Source organism: Sesamum indicum, linkage group LG1, assembly GCF_000512975.1.
Source record: "Sesamum indicum cultivar Zhongzhi No. 13 linkage group LG1, S_indicum_v1.0, whole genome shotgun sequence".
NCBI lineage: Eukaryota > Viridiplantae > Streptophyta > Magnoliopsida > Lamiales > Pedaliaceae > Sesamum > Sesamum indicum.
The window spans coordinates 9,422,146-9,441,502 of record NC_026145.1 but is presented as its reverse complement, the minus strand read 5'-3'; the positions used below and the strand labels follow the sequence as shown (position 1 = coordinate 9,441,502).

Sequence of the window (19,357 nt, the reverse complement as noted above, 5' to 3'; positions counted from 1 at the left end):
AACAAGGCAGAACAAATCAGAATTGCATGAACGAATAATTGGGAATTGATAAATAATATAAAAATAATAAAAGTGAGGTGTAAGTTTGGGAGTTGGGAGAGGCCAATGTTAATGTTGTCAACCAATGCACGGCCGTTCTGCATCCATCCCAACTCTATTCTTTTGTTTGTTTTCTACTCAACATTTACCACTTTTTCCTAATCTTCTCTCTCTCTCTCGGACACCCTTTTCATTACTTTGATGGCTAATTGGCTTTCAACCAACCAAATTATAGATATACTTTCACTATGACTACTTTTTAATTAACCATAATAATCATTTGCAAGTTCTTATATTACAAATTGAGAGGTACATATTTGCCACCTCTTTTTTTCTTTTTATTTATTGATTCATAATACAATTATTCGTGATATATTAAAACGAATTTAATACAATTTGTCCATTATGATATTACAATTAACAAATTACCATCTTACGATGCAGCACAAATTTTAACATAATGATTCTTATATATGTTTAATGGGTGCTTGTGAATGTTGAAAATAATCACTTATCAACTTATCGCTGAAAATAATGTTTTTGACTTTTTATTTTGCAGCTTCTGATTTTCAAGTGCTTAATTTAAATCAAAAGCTATAAGTAACTGTTTTATCAAATTTTGCAGCTTATTGGTGAAAGTGTAAATATTAATCTATTTTGTCAACCATTTCAATCCCAACTTTTTTTTTTCAATTTTAAATTTTATTTTCAAACTCTTTCAATTTTTACGGTTGCTTAACTTATAAATTTATGTATAATTAATTTCTATAAGAAAAAGTAGAAGTTATTACAAGCATCCTCATGATTGATTTCTATTTTTCTAAATGTGACTCGTTCATTTATTTATTTGTTTTTGTAATAGTTGTCATAATTTTTAAATCACATCACCTAATTTAAGCAATAATTCACACCCACCCGTAATGATGTAATGACAATAAAATTCTTCTACCATAGAATATATGCATATGATAATTTGACCTAATTTTATTCAATTTCAAGAACCTACGAATCTTTGCATGTTAGTAGTTAGCAGAGTAGTATGATATTGATGTTGAGGTTATGGTTCCTCCTAGTTTGGTAATTGGTACGTATATACTTCCATACTACATTTTTCATAATATTAAAATCCAATAACATAATTGTTTTATTTTTTCTTTCTTTTGTTTCGTTGATGGGAACTCTATATTTAGTTTTTTAAAATGAAAAAAAAATTAAAACAATTAATTGTAATCGAAAATGGAATATTAATTAATTCATCAAATGAATAATTATTTAATTTTACATTTTCTTCTATAATTCAGAGATTGATTAAGAAAAATTGCCAACTGTATAACATCATCAAACCTTATAAGCTCACATTTGGTTGTCTTGTCCCCATTGCAACAATGTCGAGTGCATTGTCGTTGTGAGAAGAAAGGCAAACAGAAATTCCGTTCCCACTGTTTTGCTCAAATGGCCGCCGCAGACACCACGGCCTTGGGTGGAGGGGTCACCGCTGCCCCCCTCCGCCTCGTCCGAGACGTCGTTCGGATCTCCATCGCCGGATTCTCGGGTTTTTTCAAGAAGGACTGTACGGACCTGGCGAGAAGAGTGTCCCTTTTAGCTCATTTGCTTGAGGAGATCAGAGACTCCAAGAAAATTCGAGTAAATTCTGAAGTGGGCTCGTCTTCATTCTCCGGTTCCTTCTTCGCTGATCTAACTCTAGCCCTTCAGGCTGCAAAAAGACTCGTGTTTGCTGCTAACAATTTTGATAGTGCCAAGTTTTCTTCTGTAAGTATGTTATCACAATGCAAAGTCTTCTTTCCCTTCCTTTTGCGCATATGATTCATATCACTTGAGTTTAATCTGTATGTGGGTTGAACATTTTTGGGGGGGGTGCGATGCCCTTTGTAGATGAACTGAGATGGGATTTTGTTCTTTTATGTGCTCGATTGAATCTTAAATGATTTTGCAGGATTTAATGTTGAATTTTTGGTAGGATTCTTGATTAAGATTGTCGATATTTAGGAATGTATTATTGGCTGGTTTCTGCTGGCTATGATCTAATCTGGATTTTCGAAACTGTTGGATTTCGACGGATAGATGGTAAGCGAAATGATGATGGTGGTTGATGGATACCCCAGTCGCTCACCGGTGCATTCATTTGATTCTTTTGATTTGGAGAATAAAACTGTAATTCTTGATTGTCTCTAGAACTGATTTGCGAGCTCTCTTCTTGTTTAGGTTTGTGTTCAGAGAGATTATTTTTCCGATACTGTTTCAGGATATGTGGTTGCAATTCTCATACTTGGTTGTATATCCACCCCTCCAAAATGGGCCTTAAGAGAGTTCCAGCGCCTTGATTGAAATCAGAACAATGTTATCATATGAAATGTACGTCAGGCTTCCAGAAGCTGGTTTCTAAATTGGAGGATAAAAATGTAGTTTAAAGTAATGCTTTTTGTCAGGTTGACATGGGCATGTGCACACATGCATTTGGACCCAATTACTGCCTGAGCTATAATAGGTTAGACAGCACTTATTTGGTTCCTTAAAATGTCTGGTTGTCTTCCAGTTTGTGCCAATCCAGCTGTCGTATTTCTTGCCGGAAGACTAAACACTTTGATTTATGTACACCCATCAAATTGCTTATCCATCCATGACCGATGCAGTCTTTTAGATCATCGACCAAAGTACTGCATTATTATCATTGCCGCATTTGTTTAGTTAGTAATGAACAGAGTTTTTCATTTGTGAATATGATTTTTTATTTTTTGGTTTCTGGATTTAGAACATAAACTCGACTATCTTGGGATAAGGCCAATACATAGAAACTGCGAGCTTTGGTTCATACTATTGACCTTACGAAGAGCAGGGAGATCATATATTTATTGTACATGATTATAATCAGCCATCTTTGTTTGCATAGCCATCATTTAGATTGACCTGATATTGGGGATAGATCCATCAAAAATGTTCCCATGTACTTTGAAATGACGTTGAGACTGAAAACCGCCTTTCCTAAAGTTTTACTTCCTTTTCTTTTTTGTTCAAGGATGGGGCGACAAAGAAAATTCTTTTTCAATTTCAATGTGTGACATGGAAATTGGAGAAAGCACTGTCTAACTTCCCTTATGATGAGTTTGATATATCAGAAGAAGTACAAGAACAGGTTAGTTCTTCTTAGCATCTTTCTGCTATTTTTTGGATTGGATTCACATGTGACGTAATCTCTTGTCGCCAGATTGAATTAGTCCGGGCTCAGTTGAGACGTGCCACTGAAAGATATGGTGGGCCTCTGAATTCAGGCGTATTATATAGGGCATTATCTCAGCCACTGGACAAAGAGATTGATCCATTTCAGCAAAGCAACAGGTTAATGGGAGGCCTGCATGTAGAAAATATTGGCAACATTGATCATGAAGTTACAAAGAAAGTGGAATGTCTAGCAGAAGGCTGTAGGTCAGTCGACCATGCTTCAGACGATGTCCAGAACCAAGAAAGTGAAAGGAACTCACCCACATCATCTGAGGTTAGTGTCTCAAAGGATTCTGATAGTGAGAAGATCAATAGCCCATCCTGCAAAACTCAAGAGGAGAACAAGAAGCCAGATTCTCTTGTAATTCCTGATGATTTTCTTTGCCCTATATCTCTTGAACTCATGAGGGATCCAGTTATAGTGGCCACAGGCCAGGTAAAACTTACATTCCACTCTGCTGTTTTGTTCTTTTGCATCCTAAGAGAAAGTCTTAGATGAAGAAGGCAAAAGATGATCAGCATCAACGTATATCACTTCTAACTTTCCTTTGACTTTTCCAGACCTACGAGAGATCTTATATACAGAGATGGATAGATTGTGGCAACACGACATGCCCAAAAACTCAGCAGAAGCTCCAGCATCTCACTCTTACTACAAATTACGTTTTGAGAAGTTTAATATCTCACTGGTGTGTGAAAAATAATGTAGAGCAGCCAACAGCACTAATGAATGGGAGGATAAAAAAGAGTGATGGCTCGTTTCGTGATGTCACAGGGGATATAGCAGCTATTGAAGCTCTTGTTCGTAAACTCTCAAGCAGGTCCATCGAGGAACGTAGGGCTGCAGTTGCGGAAATACGGTCACTGTCAAAAAGAAGTACAGATAACAGAATTTTGCTTGGAGAGGCAGGAGCTATCCCAATCCTAGTTAATCTTTTGACATCTGATGACGGTCAAATTCAAGACAATGCAGTAACTTCCATTCTCAATCTTTCCATCTTGGACGATAACAAGGGACTCATTATGCTTGCCAATGCAATTCCTTCCATTGTTCAAGTCCTCAGAGCTGGAAGCATGGAAGCAAAAGAGAATGCTGCAGCAACCCTCTTTTGCTTGTCCCTTGCAGATGAAAACAAAATAATAATTGGTGCATCAGGGGCCATACCTGCTTTGGTGGATTTACTTCAGAATGGGAGCTCAAGAGGGAAGAAAGATGCTGCAACGGCATTATTCAATCTGTGTATATATCAGGGAAACAAGGGAAGAGCTGTTAGGGCCGGCATTATTACTGCACTGTTAAAAATGCTTACTGATTCAAGCAGTTGTATGGTTGACGAAGCTCTGACCATACTCTCAGTTCTTGCAAGCCATCAAGAGGCAAAGTTGGCCATCATGAACGGCAGCACGATACCTGTCTTGGTAGATCTTCTGCGGACAGGTTTGCCTCGAAACAAAGAGAATGCAGCTGCCACTTTACTTTCCTTGTGCAGAAGAGATAACGAAAATATTGCTCGCTTAACTAGACTTGGAGCAGCAATACCTCTTTCAGAACTTGCGAAAACCGGCACAGAGAGAGCCAAGAGGAAGGCTACATCATTATTGGAACAACTCCGTAAATCTCAACACCTCTGATTTAGTAGTTGTCTCTTCCGTGGATTCTTTTTTATCTGACAGTTGATATTACACGAATTTTACAGTGTGCAAAATTGAGGATCAAAGCGTGAGCAAAAAAGGAAAAACTTCTCATCGCTTTCATTGTATTTAATTTACTCTATTCTTGAGTGGCAAAAATCTATTTGATAATTTTACTCTGTAATTCATGCCCACAAAGGCTGCTTACTTTCTTGATGCTTGTCTGAAAACAAAGGGTCAAGTCTGTGTAAGGAGAAGGGATGTTTTGACCTTGATATAATAAAACTCATTTTGTATTCCATGTGAATCCGATGTAGTAAAAACAAAAGCCGGGAATTGGATTTTGGACTGCCTATTCTATTCTATTCTATTCCCAACTCATCCATCACCTAACTGTGAGCAGGAATTCAAGGATTGTTTGTGTTCACAAAATGAGGGCTCAAATTTTCAAATTGAATAATCCAACTTTAGTTTCACGACGAAGTCACCTTTCCCAAGAGTATGGGCCGCTACACATGGAGATGTAGCCTTTTCCTCTCTCCCTTTTTTTTTTTTTTTAATTATTTATAAACAAAAAACGATAATTACATAATTACATTATTATATTAAATTCAAATTTTCAATTACCAATTTATTAATTAATTATTTTAATTAAGGGTTAAGCCTAGTCAAATTAACAACAAACCAGATAAATGCAAAGCACATCCCCCTGGACCTAATCTATCATAGTTTTAGGCATTCCACAAGAAAGGTTCAATTCAAATTGAATTTGTGCTAAATTAATTGATCTATATTATGTTTTCTATATCTGTTTTTAATACAAAACACATCCCCCTGGACCTAACGTCTCTCTCTCTCTCTCACTCCCTCTCTCCCTCCAACTACATGTTTGACTAAACTATTTCTCCTATCCATTCCGTGGCTCGCCGTCACCCATAACAAGAATTCACAAGAAAACACTGATGTTTTTTTGTCTGAAAAACCAACAATATTCAAACTTATTGACCAAAAAATCATTCATCACATGTGTTCGACCCATAAATTCAAATAACAAAAAAATTAAAAGAACTCGCTATTTTCTCAATCCACGTACTCTCTCTCTCTCACACACACACACACTACCCTCTTTCTCTCGTGAAAAAAATACAATGTAGTCTCATGTGATATTGTAAATGAGCAAATTACCTCCTATGGAAAAAAAAAATTGTTGCATTTTAAAAAACACAGGAGAGTCAATTGCTATTCTTTTTCATAAGAGGATCATTTGCAATATCACAGAGGGCTGAATTGCGTTAAACCCTTTCTCTCACACACATATGAAAATTGTGTCTTAGCAAATATAAAAAACTTGATTGCACAGCTTAGTGTTCATTTAAAATGAGCATTTGAAACGTTTTATGAATTATTTTAATAAAATATAGTATTCTGTTAGATATTTAGTAGATTTTTTACTTTATGATTTAGCAAATGAATTTTGATGTACGTGGTCATTAGTCAGAAATGACATGTAATACAAATTTAGTCGTATTACATTATAAATAGTAATTATCTTTTTCAATAGTTCAAATATTATCCTTTTTTTCTTTTCATTGTGTGAAATTTTAAAACTTTTAGATTCAAATTATAAAATAGTTTATACCAATCCGACCAAATCTATTTGCAACCCGACCCATTTTCAACCCGCTTATTTAGACCCATTTTCAACACGACTCAACCCGCCCATTTGCCACTCTTAAATTAAACTAATCGCATAATAAATGTATCACACTTGTCACAATTATTTTCAATAAACTGTATACTATTCGCACAATGAGTATATTATACTTGTCATGTAATTAATTTCAATTTGATCAAATTCAATGGGGGTTAAAATTTTCCCAACACGGCAGGATCAAACCCTTGCGTTTTTTCTGCACAAAATGACACAAAAGATTAGTTGTTGGGTGGCAATGCATATTAAGAGTGAGTGAGTTACGTCTCTCTAACGAAGGGAAATTAATATATAAGTTATTAAAAATAATTTTACAACAATATATTAAACAATTGAGGTATATTGGTATAACTAGTCAAAAAAGGCCACATGCAAATTGAATGGAATCTCTGGAAGAGTTCTTGGATCCACACCCGTGATTAACGTAAGTCACTTTCATTCAACATATTAACCCATTAACATTAAGCCACAGATTGTGTAATCATTTCTACCACAGTCAGCCGCACCTTTTCAAGAAATTATTATTAGTTAAACACATCATTCATTCTTGTTAATTTTCCCCCTAATTACTCTAAACTTCTCTTCTATATATGTTGCTATCATCCTCATCTTCATTCTTTTCTCACTCACATGTTTGTTTCAACTTTTTTTCACATGATTTTGGTATAAATTAACCAATACCTACTTATTCTTATCCTTCATGTCCAACTTATTAACCTCAAACTACCATATTGATTACTAATAACTTATATATTTGTTATCTATGTTCACATTATCAAACATATATATAGACAATGCTAATTATAATTTTGCGTAAGTTAACGTGATTTATAAGAATACGTAACAAATACTTTATGGTAATTAATATTATACCTACAAAATATTTCCCAATTCTTGAATTTTTAGAGAGAATTAAATAACAACTAATCCTTGTCCCCACCCTCCCAATATAGCATGGTTGTTGCCATGCATACAAGCATTGAAATCTTATTGAAAATCAACCAAAGGGAAGATGTTTATTCAAATTAAATTTGATTGAACTAAATCAGTTATGTAGAAAAAATGATATATTTGTAATATAATTTAATTATTAAATAAATTTATTATTACACGTTTTAGATAATTAATTCAGATATGATAAAAATCGTGTATGAGTAAAAATTTCTCACCAAACAAATAGCACTCAACAAATTCTATAGATTGGATCGTGAAATGGTCACAAACTTCTTGATCTTTGTCGAAGTAGCTCCCTATTTTTCAAAATTTGCACTCTTTCTTTGACCCCACATATATACTTCTATACCCATAACCCCTAACAAATAACCCCATCATAAAACCTGCACTTCTCTATCTCTCAAACCCCATCACCTTACGTAATTTTCTCATTAAAGCTTTTGTTGCGAAGAAAAATTCAACAAAATAACTCAGAAAATATTTTGTAAAATGGGAAACAGTTTGGGAGGAAAAAAGAGTGCGAAAGTGATGAAAATCAATGGCGAAACTTTCAAGTTAAAGACTCCTGTTCGTGCCGGGTCGGTGGTGGAGAGCCATCCGGGTCATGTTTTGCTGGAGTCGGAGGCGGTGAAGCATTATGGAGTGCGAGCCAAGCCGTTGGAGCCGCAGCAGGAGCTGAAGCCCAAACGGCTCTATTTCCTCGTCGAACTGCCCAAGTTCCCGGAAGAGAAGGGAGCCAGGAGGGTGCGATCGGGAATCCAAATGAGCGCAAAGGACCGACTCGAGAGCCTGATGCTGGCGCGGCGGTCGGCTTCGGATTTGTCCATCATGAAGCCGGCGAGCATGGCGTCGGAGGAGGAGAAGAAAGGGGGTTCAGAAGGAGGAGGTGGAGGAGTAAGAGTGAGGATGAGGCTGCCGAAGGCGGAGGTGGAGAGGTTGATGGCGGATAGCAAGGATGGAGCTGAGGTGGCGGAAAAAATTGTGAGCCTTTGCATGAAAAAAGGCGGCGGGGAAGCGGCGGCGCCGAACGTGCATATGCATTGGAAGGGTGATAATGGTGTGGACTTCAAACGAGGCATCAAGCCCCGTGAGGTTAGTTTAATATTTTTTTAATTTAATTTAATTTCCTCCAACATTTGTCCTTTTTTCATGGCATGTTTAGTGGCTTTGACGTATCATTTCCATGTGCTTTTGCTTACAAAAATTCGACACGCAAATATTAAACTTTAAAAATAAAAATTGAAAAAAAAAAAGAGATAATAATAGTAAAATGATAAGTTCAAACTTGTATAATAAATAAAATAGTTGGAGACATATAGTTAGGGAAATTCTTTTTCTATTTTGCTAAACAAAAGGGCCAAGAAGTTCTAACAATTAATTTTGACCATGTCATAGTCAAATTATGTTGGCTTTTCAATAGTTGATGCATTGTCTAAGTGATCATTAAAACATGTGTTATGCTTTTGAATCCTGTAAGATGTGATGAATTGGATTGGGGGGTTAGGGTACATACATATCCAAGACAGTAGAATTTTAGTTGCAATCTGTAAAGGGGAGGATGCCGAAGACCTCTTTTTCAGACAACTCCTCAAAAGAGTTTTCAGTTTATTTAATCACTTATATATTTGTGTGTTGCAGAAGCGAGTTGGTTTCCGACCAATTACAGAAGGGGAGATCCAGGTAGCTGTGGCTTCATAGCACCACAGACCTCTCATCTCATGTCATAAACCAAGTTCAAGTGATAGAAACGCTCACCCACTCACACACAATGTTCCTCTGTATGTCGTGTCAAGGATGCGACCAGCTAGGTGAATTATGAGAGAGAGAGACTGTAGCTTTTTAGGACGGTTCCATATTAATAATGTAAATTTCACTTGCTTTTATATATACTTCAACCTTCTCCGTCGTCACCGCTACAACAAAATTTATTATTATTATTTATATTTTAATGATTATGAATTTAAAAAAATCGAGATAAATAATTATTACTAGTTATGATTTAATTAATAAAATTAATACAAAAATCGAATTCATTCATAATGGCAAGATTATTTGTCATAATAAATACTTTAATCACACTTTTAAAAATCACGTCCAACAAGTATTATGTGTATTGTTGTAATCAATGACTATTTACTACAATTATTTATTTTTAATTATCTATATTTCTTACAGTGAGCATGCATTTACAGAATCAATCGCTACATTTTACATGAAAAACACAATATACAGAAGTTGCATACATGCATTTCCATGGAAATTACATCCTATCCATTATTTGATGATTATACATTTCCATGTTAGTTAAATGTGGACACAAGGCAGAGCCAAAAATTGCAACTAGCTAGCTTGATATATTTGAAGTCAAAATTATAATTGCAATAAAATGAAAAAGACATTTCTAAATTAATCAAATGAATAAATCTATAATATTTTCAAATCCAAATTAATTAGAGCTAACAACTACCACCCATAACACCTACAATTTTCTCTAAGTCAATTCATTTTCCTGTTAATGCTATGCTTATTTTATTTTATTTTTCTTTTTGTATTAATGAATGGTAGTTGCAGATATAGTTAATGTCTCACCAGTAGAAACTTGTCATTATCAAATTAAAGGACAATATTTTGCTGTTCATACTTTGGAAATCATGCTACTATTTTACCTATTTATTTCTTGATATAAATATTTTTCTTTTAGATTTTGAATTGATTTGGTGTTGGACAATTTCTAGGCTGTCCTCATTGTACGAAAAAGAAAATAATAATTTTGGACATTATTTTAAATTGTACGTCCATAATATTTCACTTGAAATTAGCACTATTGGTATTGATTATAGTTTTCGCAACTGAAAGCTCATGTCATCAATCATGACTGGTAAATAGAATATAATGATGTTTTTTGCATGTAGTTGCAATTATAACGTAGTTGTTAATTGAAAAATTATGCCAGATTCTTAATGTCGAGTGTTGTGATTATATTAGTTAGGTCAGAGCACTGATTAATACTAATCAACTTTGCAAGAAATTGAATTGCCGGGGTCTGAAATCTGACATGTGTAAAGCATATGCGTACAACATTAAATTTCATAGAAACTTTGCATTGCATTTTCTTAATGATATATAAAAGATGTATTTGTAATTTGAGTTTGATTGAGAAAAACACTAATAAAACATATACCATTTTTGGATTACAAGCTTTTTAGAAACATTCTTCATAAAAGTTAAAAAAGGATTTTAAAATTCATCCTTAATTAGTATGTACATTACATCCAAGAGGATAAAATTAAGAAAGAGGTTGAAGGTGAAGGCAGTGAGTCTTGTACAAAGTTTCTTTGATTTTCTAATAATAATGAAAAATCAATTAGTTCAAACAAAAGAAAAAACGAGAAAATGGGCTGCCTGAGCCTCAGGCTTTTCCTATCTAGCTAGTATCTACACTGCTATATATATGCCTCTTCTTGGGCATTAACTCTGCCCCCATCAAAAAAGTTGATCTTATGATGATGATGATGACCATTGATCAGGTACTGTAAGAAAGTATGTTGTCATAGCTTTCCTGAATCTTTTCTTGTACTGTTTTGGGGAAATAATAGTTGGAGAAGCATTCTTTGGTCCACCAAGTATTCCTGATGCTTTCACCCATGTCTCCAAGTGCTTGTCCCAAGTGTACTGTCTCATGAAATCGATTATCCCTAATACCAGCTCCTTCCGTTCCTCGTCCACCCCCACCAACAATGAATCCATCACGTCCACCGACTGCAACCCACAACAAAGGGTTTAAATAACAAAGAGAAAGAAATGCATCGTCTAATTACATGACATGATCGATATTATGATGCTAAAAGAATTAGTACCGCTAGAAATGATGTGTCGTTCCAGACAGCTCTCTCCAGACTTCTTTTGGCTTTGCTTCCAAGAAATATAGGATTTGTAGTGAGTGTTTCCAAGAGATTCATATCTAGCAGTACCTTGTTAGCTCCTGTTGTGTCTGAATTGTAACGAGATCGTTCGGAGCCCTTTAGATCGTACACTCTGGAAATATTTTTTCCGTAGAAGAGATTCTCCATCACCATCAACTCCATCTTCACTTCTTTGCCACCTTTCATGTGTTTGACTGTAACCTATAATTAATTTAACAGAGAGATTTCATCATCCATATGTAACCACAAGCTACTACTCTATATCATAGGAGAAGAAGATAAGACGTTTAACCTGATATATGCCAAGAACTTTGGCAAGGCAAGTTGGACTTCCTGAGCTAAGAGCATCTGTCAAATACTTGAAGTACTGGGGAGCGAATTCTTCAAAGGAATCCAACTCGGTCTTTGTTACCTGTTTAATTATGAACCGGTCATCAAACGACTTGGCAAAATATACATTACTCTTCCCCCCTTGGGCACTCCATCTCTTGCAGCGGCTCAAGGAACGCAAGAAATCCACTTCACTTGGACAACATCTCCTCCGTAGAGCATCAAACTCCTTCACGAAATAACAAGTGACAGAGAACTTCACTTTTCCAGCAGCATTAGAAGATTCATCCTCAAAAGAAATTCGAAGATGAGGAGAACTACTGTGATCTGCAAAGACTGAACCTACTGTAGCCGAAGCATCTTCAGAGCTGTAACTTGCGTGGTTGGTGTGATCCAGGTCCAGTGAGCCAAAAGACTGCCACGTTGAAAGGTCAGAAGCTAGTGAATTCACCTTGTTAAGAAGCCTAATATTTGATCTTCCTTCCAGCCCATTTGGCCTACCGGCAACCCAGTCCTCATACTCTTTCGAACTAAGTGCATACGATATTATGCTCGTGGGCTCATTATCATAAACAGTAAGAACTATATCATTTTGGCTGTTCTGCTGGACCATTAGTCTTGCTCCTTCAGGGAGAATAGACACAGAAGAGATAAAAGAGGGAGGAGCACTCGACGGAAGACTTAACTTTTCGGCTTCACGAGGCGATACTTGAGAGTACGTCCTCTGTACATTTGTAACAGGATCCCTGACCATGTGCCTGTAATCTCCAGAAGCATGAAAAGATCGAAGTGCAGACAAATACAAGGAAGAAGGAGGAAGTCCTTTCTTTATTCTTTCTTGCAGCCTCTGAGCAGAATCAAAGGAATAAACTCTTGTAGGTCCCATCAGTCTCCTAAAAGATGGATTGTCTTTTTGATTTATTTGTCTGAAAGAGAAACTTTCAGATACATCCAGATTTAGTGAAGCAGGGAGATGAGCTTCGGTTGGTGGCTGATCAGCACCAGACCATGCAGAATCTATCTTATCAGAAAGGATTGATGCAGCCGATGGGTGGCGTTCTAGAGATGGAATGTTGACAGCAATCTCATCATCTTGGCACATATCCTCCCCTTCTTTGTGGGGGCTTGTAGGTAATGCATAGGTTTCCTGCAAATGAGGCCCAAGTCGAGAATAATTAGGCCCCTCGTTATTGGATGGTACAACTTCATCGGGGAATTCCTCTAATGTTGGATGCTCAGACATGTTATCTTCGTGACTAAGGTCAAGGCTGCAATCTCTCAAATCTGTATCACAATCTTTAAGTCCGGTCAGAGATGGAACACCATCAGGAGCCTCCGAACTGGAACTTTTCTTAAGGAGGGAGTCCAGTAAATATAGCCGCTGCTCCCAAACATGTGAACGAATTAGAAGAGAATGTCTCAAACGGTTAATTTCAAGAATGTCAACTGCCGCTTGATCCTGTTCTGGAATCTCTTTGTCAGCTAGTTGGAGCATGTCCTGTTAGATATAAAGCAAGAAGTCAGAGCAGCCAGTGTATTACAAACCAAAATTTACATAATAAATCACTTCAGACAACCTTATAAAAAATCATCAACTGTGTTTCTCATATGGTTAGTTGAGATGAAAAAGTATAGGTTCCTAAGATTAATAACAAATAAAGAGAAAATTGCCACGTGGTTACTTCATAATGACTTCTTTCTCCTGAAAGCATACTGTTTAGCTCCAAAACATGGTTATGCAACTCGCTTGCATCAGAGAATTCATCAATTGAAGAGGAACTTTTGCTCTTCACTTCCTCAAGAACACGTGATATCTCTGCATATAAGGCTCTTGCTTTGCTCAAAAGCTAAGAAAATAACACAAATAATTAGAAGACGAACTTTTTTTTTAAAATAAAAAAAAAAGAAAGAAAGAGCAATATTTATCCCAAATAAAAACAAATCAGAAACGCATTTTGGGTTTGTAAGCACCTCGTATGCTTCTTTTCTTATCCAACTTTGTTCACCGGGACCACCGAATTCAAGAACAGAGGGGGGCAAATGAACAGAGAGGATGTTAATAGGAGAATACCGGAAGAAAGCAACCATACTGCCAAACCTGTCAGAGTAAAGAGGCATATGATCATGTTTACGTTACTGCAGCTTAAAGGAAGATTCTGTTGATCATGAAAATCACAAAAAGCAAATAAGAATATGAAATTGGATCCAAGTGAATATCTCATACCCATAAAACCTGAGGCAGTCCCTTTGCAGTGAATGTCCACAGCTTGCAACACGGTTTCCAGTTGCATGATTTGAAAAACTAAGTTCAAGAAACTTTCCAAAAGAAAGTCCCCAGGCCGCATCAGACATAACCACTCTTCGGGTGGCCGGTGGAACTCCTCCTATATGTGTACACCTGAGGCATCTGTGCCACATCCATATCTTGCCATCCTGTTCTCCAGGAAGCTTAACTGAAGGCAGGCGTCTAACATTTATTGTAAGATTTGCATGCTGGTGCGTATAACATATGACATGGGCTTCAGCTGACTCCTTGCATGATCGACATAGATATGACTGGCAGCAAAATTAGGACGAATGTTTAAGAATATGAGACAAACAAGACAAGAAATGAAATGAAATCATAAAAGTAGTTACCTGATCAAACAGATCATCCCTGAGAAACCTCCCTAATGGTTTATCAGAAGGGCCATAGAACTTTACACGGAGGAGCCGTGACCGTTCACATACAGTTCCATTAACCATACAGTGGCTGGAGAAAGAAACTAATATGCTCTGGTGACTGTCATTAGCTGAAAAGTACTCACTGGAGCCTTCAGCATCCACAACTTTTACAGGATTTGCTACTTCAACAACTTGACCTGATTGGCCCTCCTCTTGACCTAGTGATTCTGTCAGAGTATGACTTATGATTCTCGGAGAAGCAGGCATCAAGTCATGGAGCGATAATTCCGATGCCAAATTCTTATCACATGCCTCAGATAGTGCTTTTCTGAATCTGAACTCATCTGGCATAGAAACTTCATCATAACTAGTGTCACCAAGCTCGGACACAGATTCCTGCAGTCCGAGCTCCAAAGTGCGATCTGTTGATCCTATATCAATTTTTGAGAGATTAGTTTCTTTCCTGTAACTGGTGCTCACTACAGTATCAGGGATCACTTCGACGGCCTTACCAGGAGTCATTTTCTCGGGAACAAAACGTGATGATTTTGCTGCCACTTTAGGAAGAGTAGCACCCTCGTCTGCAAGAAAAGAGGTCTCAAGTGACAAATGATATGCTGCAAAGACAGCATATTGGACTACATGTTTCACCTTCTTAAGTTCTTCACGGTGAGAGCCCCGCAGCACAACCTATAAAATACAATATACTGAATAAGTGCCCATTCTTCAGAATTTCCCCTTTCTCTAGAATTTTGAGCAGTCATACAAGACTAAAACTTTTCTATAACGCCATTTGAGAACTCCTGCAGCACAGATATTAATAGTTTCTTATTCAGGATAACTTCCAGGGCAGACAAGCTGGAGGTCAAGGCCTAGCTTTCTATTAGATGTGATTTCCAAGAAGACATGAATAAGGCACTCATCCAGTATCTGTAAGCAATGACAAAAGCAATATAAAAGAAAAATTAAACTGAAGACTGAAAACAGCCACAATCCAATTCATAAGACATATGGCAGAATAAAACCATAAAAAGAACATTAAATCCAGAACAGGCATTACCAAATTCAGGTCATTTTTATTAAGGCACATGGCAAAACAGAAGAAACAACAGGGAAAAATAAAAAAGAAAAGGATAGGCTTCGACAGCGTAATTATTTGCAAGAACATAACATGACAACAAAATAATTCTTATTGGTGCAAGCAGAGTTCAAGTAAACTACCGTGCAACCTAAGCGCCTCGGACAACCTTCAAGAAACATCAAAGTTTTTGATGGCTTTTTGTTGAATTGATTGAGGGGCTCGTGGTCTTCTGAGACTTTCTCTAAATGGAAGAGTTCGCAGTGCCCTAACCTTGCTGTAGATATGTGATCAGTTGATGGAGTTATGCTAGCACCACTACATCTAGCAATCCGTTCCAATAGTGGTCTTTTAACATTCAAAACTAAAGAGATCTCTTTTGCTAAGAGATGCTCTAGAGCAAATGAAGATACAGTTTTCTCCACAAGCAGAACATTTGGACGATGGGCCTCTATCTTCGAAACAATTGTCTTCAGATAATCATTTTCCTGTTTCATAAATCATATCATAAATACAGCAACATTGATATCATACTGTAATGAAATGACAGAGAACAAATAAGAAAATCAGGATGGAACCTGTTGTAGTAATGTCTCAAAAGATGCCAGCTGATTTGGAATACTTTGGTACTCCAGTGCTCCTCCCAAGAGAAGTAGCCTCGCGTTTTTGTATTGAGACACCATACGTTTGTGCTTTACATTCTTTGTACAAACTACTCCTTTGATAAGTTTGCTGCATAAGGGAAAGGTAAACTTATACTATATAGATATCACCGGGAATAAAATACAAACTGATGATCATACCACATGCAAACAACTTTTTTCTCCAGCTCAAAATGGCGAAGACATGAAAACTTGTGCTCTCTATTCTTCTTAAAGGGGACAATGATTTGGTTATTTACATCCTTTGTAAGTTTGTCGGTTTCTAATTGTTTAACCCAATGTTTGCAAAAACTTAAGTACATGATGAATGAAACAATTTTCCACAGTAAAAGTCAAAGAATGACAAGTTAACCCGAGTAAATACCTGTAACAATGTATGCACCATATACAAAATATATGTGTACAAATGTGATGACAAGATGGTGAACTGGACTCTGGGAATATGAAACCTTTCAAAGAGAAACCCAATATTTACCTCTGGCTAGGACTTCCAGAAGCTACACATTTGACCTTTAAATATTCACATGGGTCCATGCTGCCTCCTTTACTAGTATCAGGCTTTATGAATTTTGCAGCTTGCCATGCTATAGCTGCTACTATGTCAAGCCAGTCCCCAGCACAGTTATCTTTGGTACCTCTTATACCCTGCCCTTGCAAAAGCTGTGATACAAGAGCTCTAAAATGCCCTTGTATCACAGCTCTCCACGGATCTTTGTTATCAAGATGCTGCTTCTCCTTGGCCAAAAATATGGAATCAATACTAGCAGGAGGGAAAAACATGCGACCTGAATCCCCAATCTCATCATCCTCATCATCATAAGTAAATAAGTTGTTTTCCACCTCATCATTAACATCATCAGGTGGAGGAGGGAACCAAAAACGACCATTGGTTTCAAAATTCCATGGTTGTGTGGAGTTCTCACTCTTATGCTGAGATATCGATAGATCATCAGCACTTTCTGCACCCCAAATCCCTTTATCAGGCCTTTCTAAAACAGCCTGCTGTTGATTGAAGGAACCATCACTTTGAGAACTTGGCGGTCCCCCTTGCTCCAGCTGTACAGAATGCCCAACCCTACTGGAAGTCATATGGAGCCTCAAGGGGCTGTCAGAAGGGCTTGATCCTACAGACATGTAACTATAAAATTCATGCCTCGCGCTATAACTACTTAAATCTACATCAGAAGCATCATGAAAGTATTCACTTGGTGCGCTGAAGAAGTGACTTGTTGAATCCTCTTTCACATCTTCATCGGCCCTACATTAACATAAAAATGCAGTCTTTATTAGCAGAAGCTGCAAATCGAAGCAAAAAATTCTGAAATGAATGAAGAAGTTAGTTCTTGAAAACTCTGTTTCCATAAGAACAAATGTGCACCAATTACAAGTAACATCAAAATAGAGCACCACAGAAACTCAAAATACTTGTTCATGCTTAATCTAAAGATCAACAACCTAACATTCCGCTGAGCAAAGTTGAAAACTGAAGTTATAAAGGTTCAGTATTTACTGGAAGTTTACATGACGAAGATGACTTTGAATGCTGCAATCAGGATACAAGTGTATCTTAGCAACAAATAAATTTCACTAAGTTCCATATTGTAGTAAATAGCAAAAATAATTCGAGCTAGTCACCTGCTTGGCGAGCAATGAAGTGATACTGGCGATGTATAGTTAGAGGACGACGCCTCACTATGTCTAGTCAGAGCATGGGGGGAATGACCACCAAACCTCTCACCACTAAAACTTGGCGCAGGTGGTTCTGGGCTTTGTCTCGGAGAGTCGGATGGATAAACTTTACCACTGCATCTTCGGCCACTTTTACTTAGGGGACCAAGTTCATAACAGAGCTTGCACGACTTAATATGAAAGATGGCCTCGGTCTTCTCCTTTAAATGGCTGGAGGCTACTTCATCTGAAACGGCATGGCCCTGAATACAGTCGCCACATAACAGCCTTCTGCAGCTTTGACATTGGTAGTTGAGGTGAGATTCTAATATGTTCCTTTTGCAATGGCAACATATGCTGCATTTCTTGTCCATCATCTCAACTCCACAAAATATTGAACCTGAATCACTATTTTGCCAGGATATCCAAGATCTAACCTTTTGTATGAAATGCAGCAGTGAAGTATCATGCATTCCCGTAGACCAGAAATATCCCACCACACATAACACTGAAAATATACTTCCTCTTCGGCTACTTTTATTCCAAGTTCAATAACTAACAATTACAAACGATGCCTGATTAAGTAAAAACTATCAAAAACCCAAAATAAAAACGGTGGGCTTTATCCTTTTCCCCTTAGGATGTAATGTTTTTCCCCTCTGGATAATCAGAAATAAGTATACCAACAAAGCAAACTGAAGGATATGACCCCCAAGAATCACAAAATATCGCCATGGGGGAATTGAATAACCTAACCTAAACAAAATTGGATGATATTTACACTGTAATGTAGTATGACTATTACAACACACAAATATAAATATACTACAACAACAACACCGAAGGGTGTTCTAAATTCCTGAACGAATTCAAAACACCGGAAAACCTTTAAAACTTAGCTCAACCAATCCCAGAATCATCAGCATTAGACACCAAGTTGATTCTTCCATCAAACACAACCGAAGATCCAAAGATTACCACCAAAAACCACCCGAAAACACTGATCAAACTGATTTCCCTTAATCAAACAGTAAAGCCCGAGAAAATTGAATGATAATAGTCAAAACAAGTCCACCCACCAACACAGTATAATTAGAAAACTCTTGAATTCAGTATTCCAAAAGCACCTCAACAATTAAAAAAAGAAAAATATAAAACCCAGATCACGGAAATCCAAAAGAAGTTGTGGGCTTAGTTCAGATTTGTAAAAATGTCAATAAAGAGAGGAAAGAAAAATATAATCTTGATGCTTAAAAGAGTTGTTTTTGGGGAAAAAAAAAAAGAAGGGTGGGGGGTAAGAGTAAACGTTAGAATTAAAGGATGAAGAGGATGAGAATGAAAAGTAGGAAAAGGAAGAGTACAGAGAAGGTTCCTTTCCTAGGTCTTGCACTACTAATGGTGGTGGCTCGCATCTCCATAACCATTTTTTGCTGCCTCTGCTTCTTGCACAAGAAGAATA

The 19,357-nt window shown here is 36.9% G+C and overlaps 3 protein-coding genes across 4 annotated transcripts; 2 read left to right on the top strand and 1 right to left on the bottom strand.

Annotated features, from left to right (window-relative positions):
• LOC105160145 (U-box domain-containing protein 11-like) lies at nt 1,401-5,215 on the top strand. Its single transcript, XM_011077411.2, has 4 exons — nt 1,401-1,809; nt 3,074-3,190; nt 3,263-3,712; nt 3,838-5,215. Exons 1-4 carry the CDS (start codon nt 1,492-1,494, stop codon nt 4,906-4,908), a joined length of 1,956 nt encoding a protein of 651 aa, XP_011075713.1. The 5' UTR covers nt 1,401-1,491; the 3' UTR covers nt 4,909-5,215.
• LOC105160136 (uncharacterized protein At1g66480) lies at nt 7,874-9,325 on the top strand. The gene is made up of 2 exons (XM_011077404.2): nt 7,874-8,665; nt 9,212-9,325. The coding sequence occupies exons 1-2, from the start codon at nt 8,063-8,065 to the stop codon at nt 9,269-9,271; spliced, it is 663 nt and encodes a 220-aa protein (XP_011075706.1). The 5' UTR covers nt 7,874-8,062; the 3' UTR covers nt 9,272-9,325.
• On the bottom strand, nt 10,894-19,357 carry LOC105160125 (putative 1-phosphatidylinositol-3-phosphate 5-kinase FAB1C; the record flags this gene model as incomplete). 2 transcript variants are annotated; one of them, XM_011077399.2, is given in 12 exon segments in its annotated part: nt 10,894-11,332; nt 11,431-11,697; nt 11,789-13,324; nt 13,509-13,673; nt 13,798-13,924; nt 14,051-14,382; nt 14,464-14,921; nt 15,003-15,180; nt 15,712-16,056; nt 16,147-16,300; nt 16,706-17,488; nt 17,866-19,357. In XM_011077399.2, coding segments are annotated over 12 exon segments (5,112 nt in total). In that variant the 3' UTR covers nt 10,894-11,071.

What these genes read in the sequence shown, in the direction of transcription:
- LOC105160136 (XM_011077404.2), top strand. Translation starts at nt 8,063, where the DNA reads ATGGGAAACAGTTTGGGAGGAAAAAAGAGTGCGAAAGTGATGAAAATC. An exon ending in GAGGCATCAAGCCCCGTGAG is followed by an intron (nt 8,666 to 9,211) that starts GTTAGTTTAATA and finishes TGTGTGTTGCAG; the next exon opens with AAGCGAGTTGGTTTCCGACC.
- LOC105160145 (XM_011077411.2), top strand. Translation starts at nt 1,492, where the DNA reads ATGGCCGCCGCAGACACCACGGCCTTGGGTGGAGGGGTCACCGCTGCC. An exon ending in ATAGTGCCAAGTTTTCTTCT is followed by an intron (nt 1,810 to 3,073) that starts GTAAGTATGTTA and finishes TTTTTGTTCAAG; the next exon opens with GATGGGGCGACAAAGAAAAT. An exon ending in CAGAAGAAGTACAAGAACAG is followed by an intron (nt 3,191 to 3,262) that starts GTTAGTTCTTCT and finishes TCTTGTCGCCAG; the next exon opens with ATTGAATTAGTCCGGGCTCA.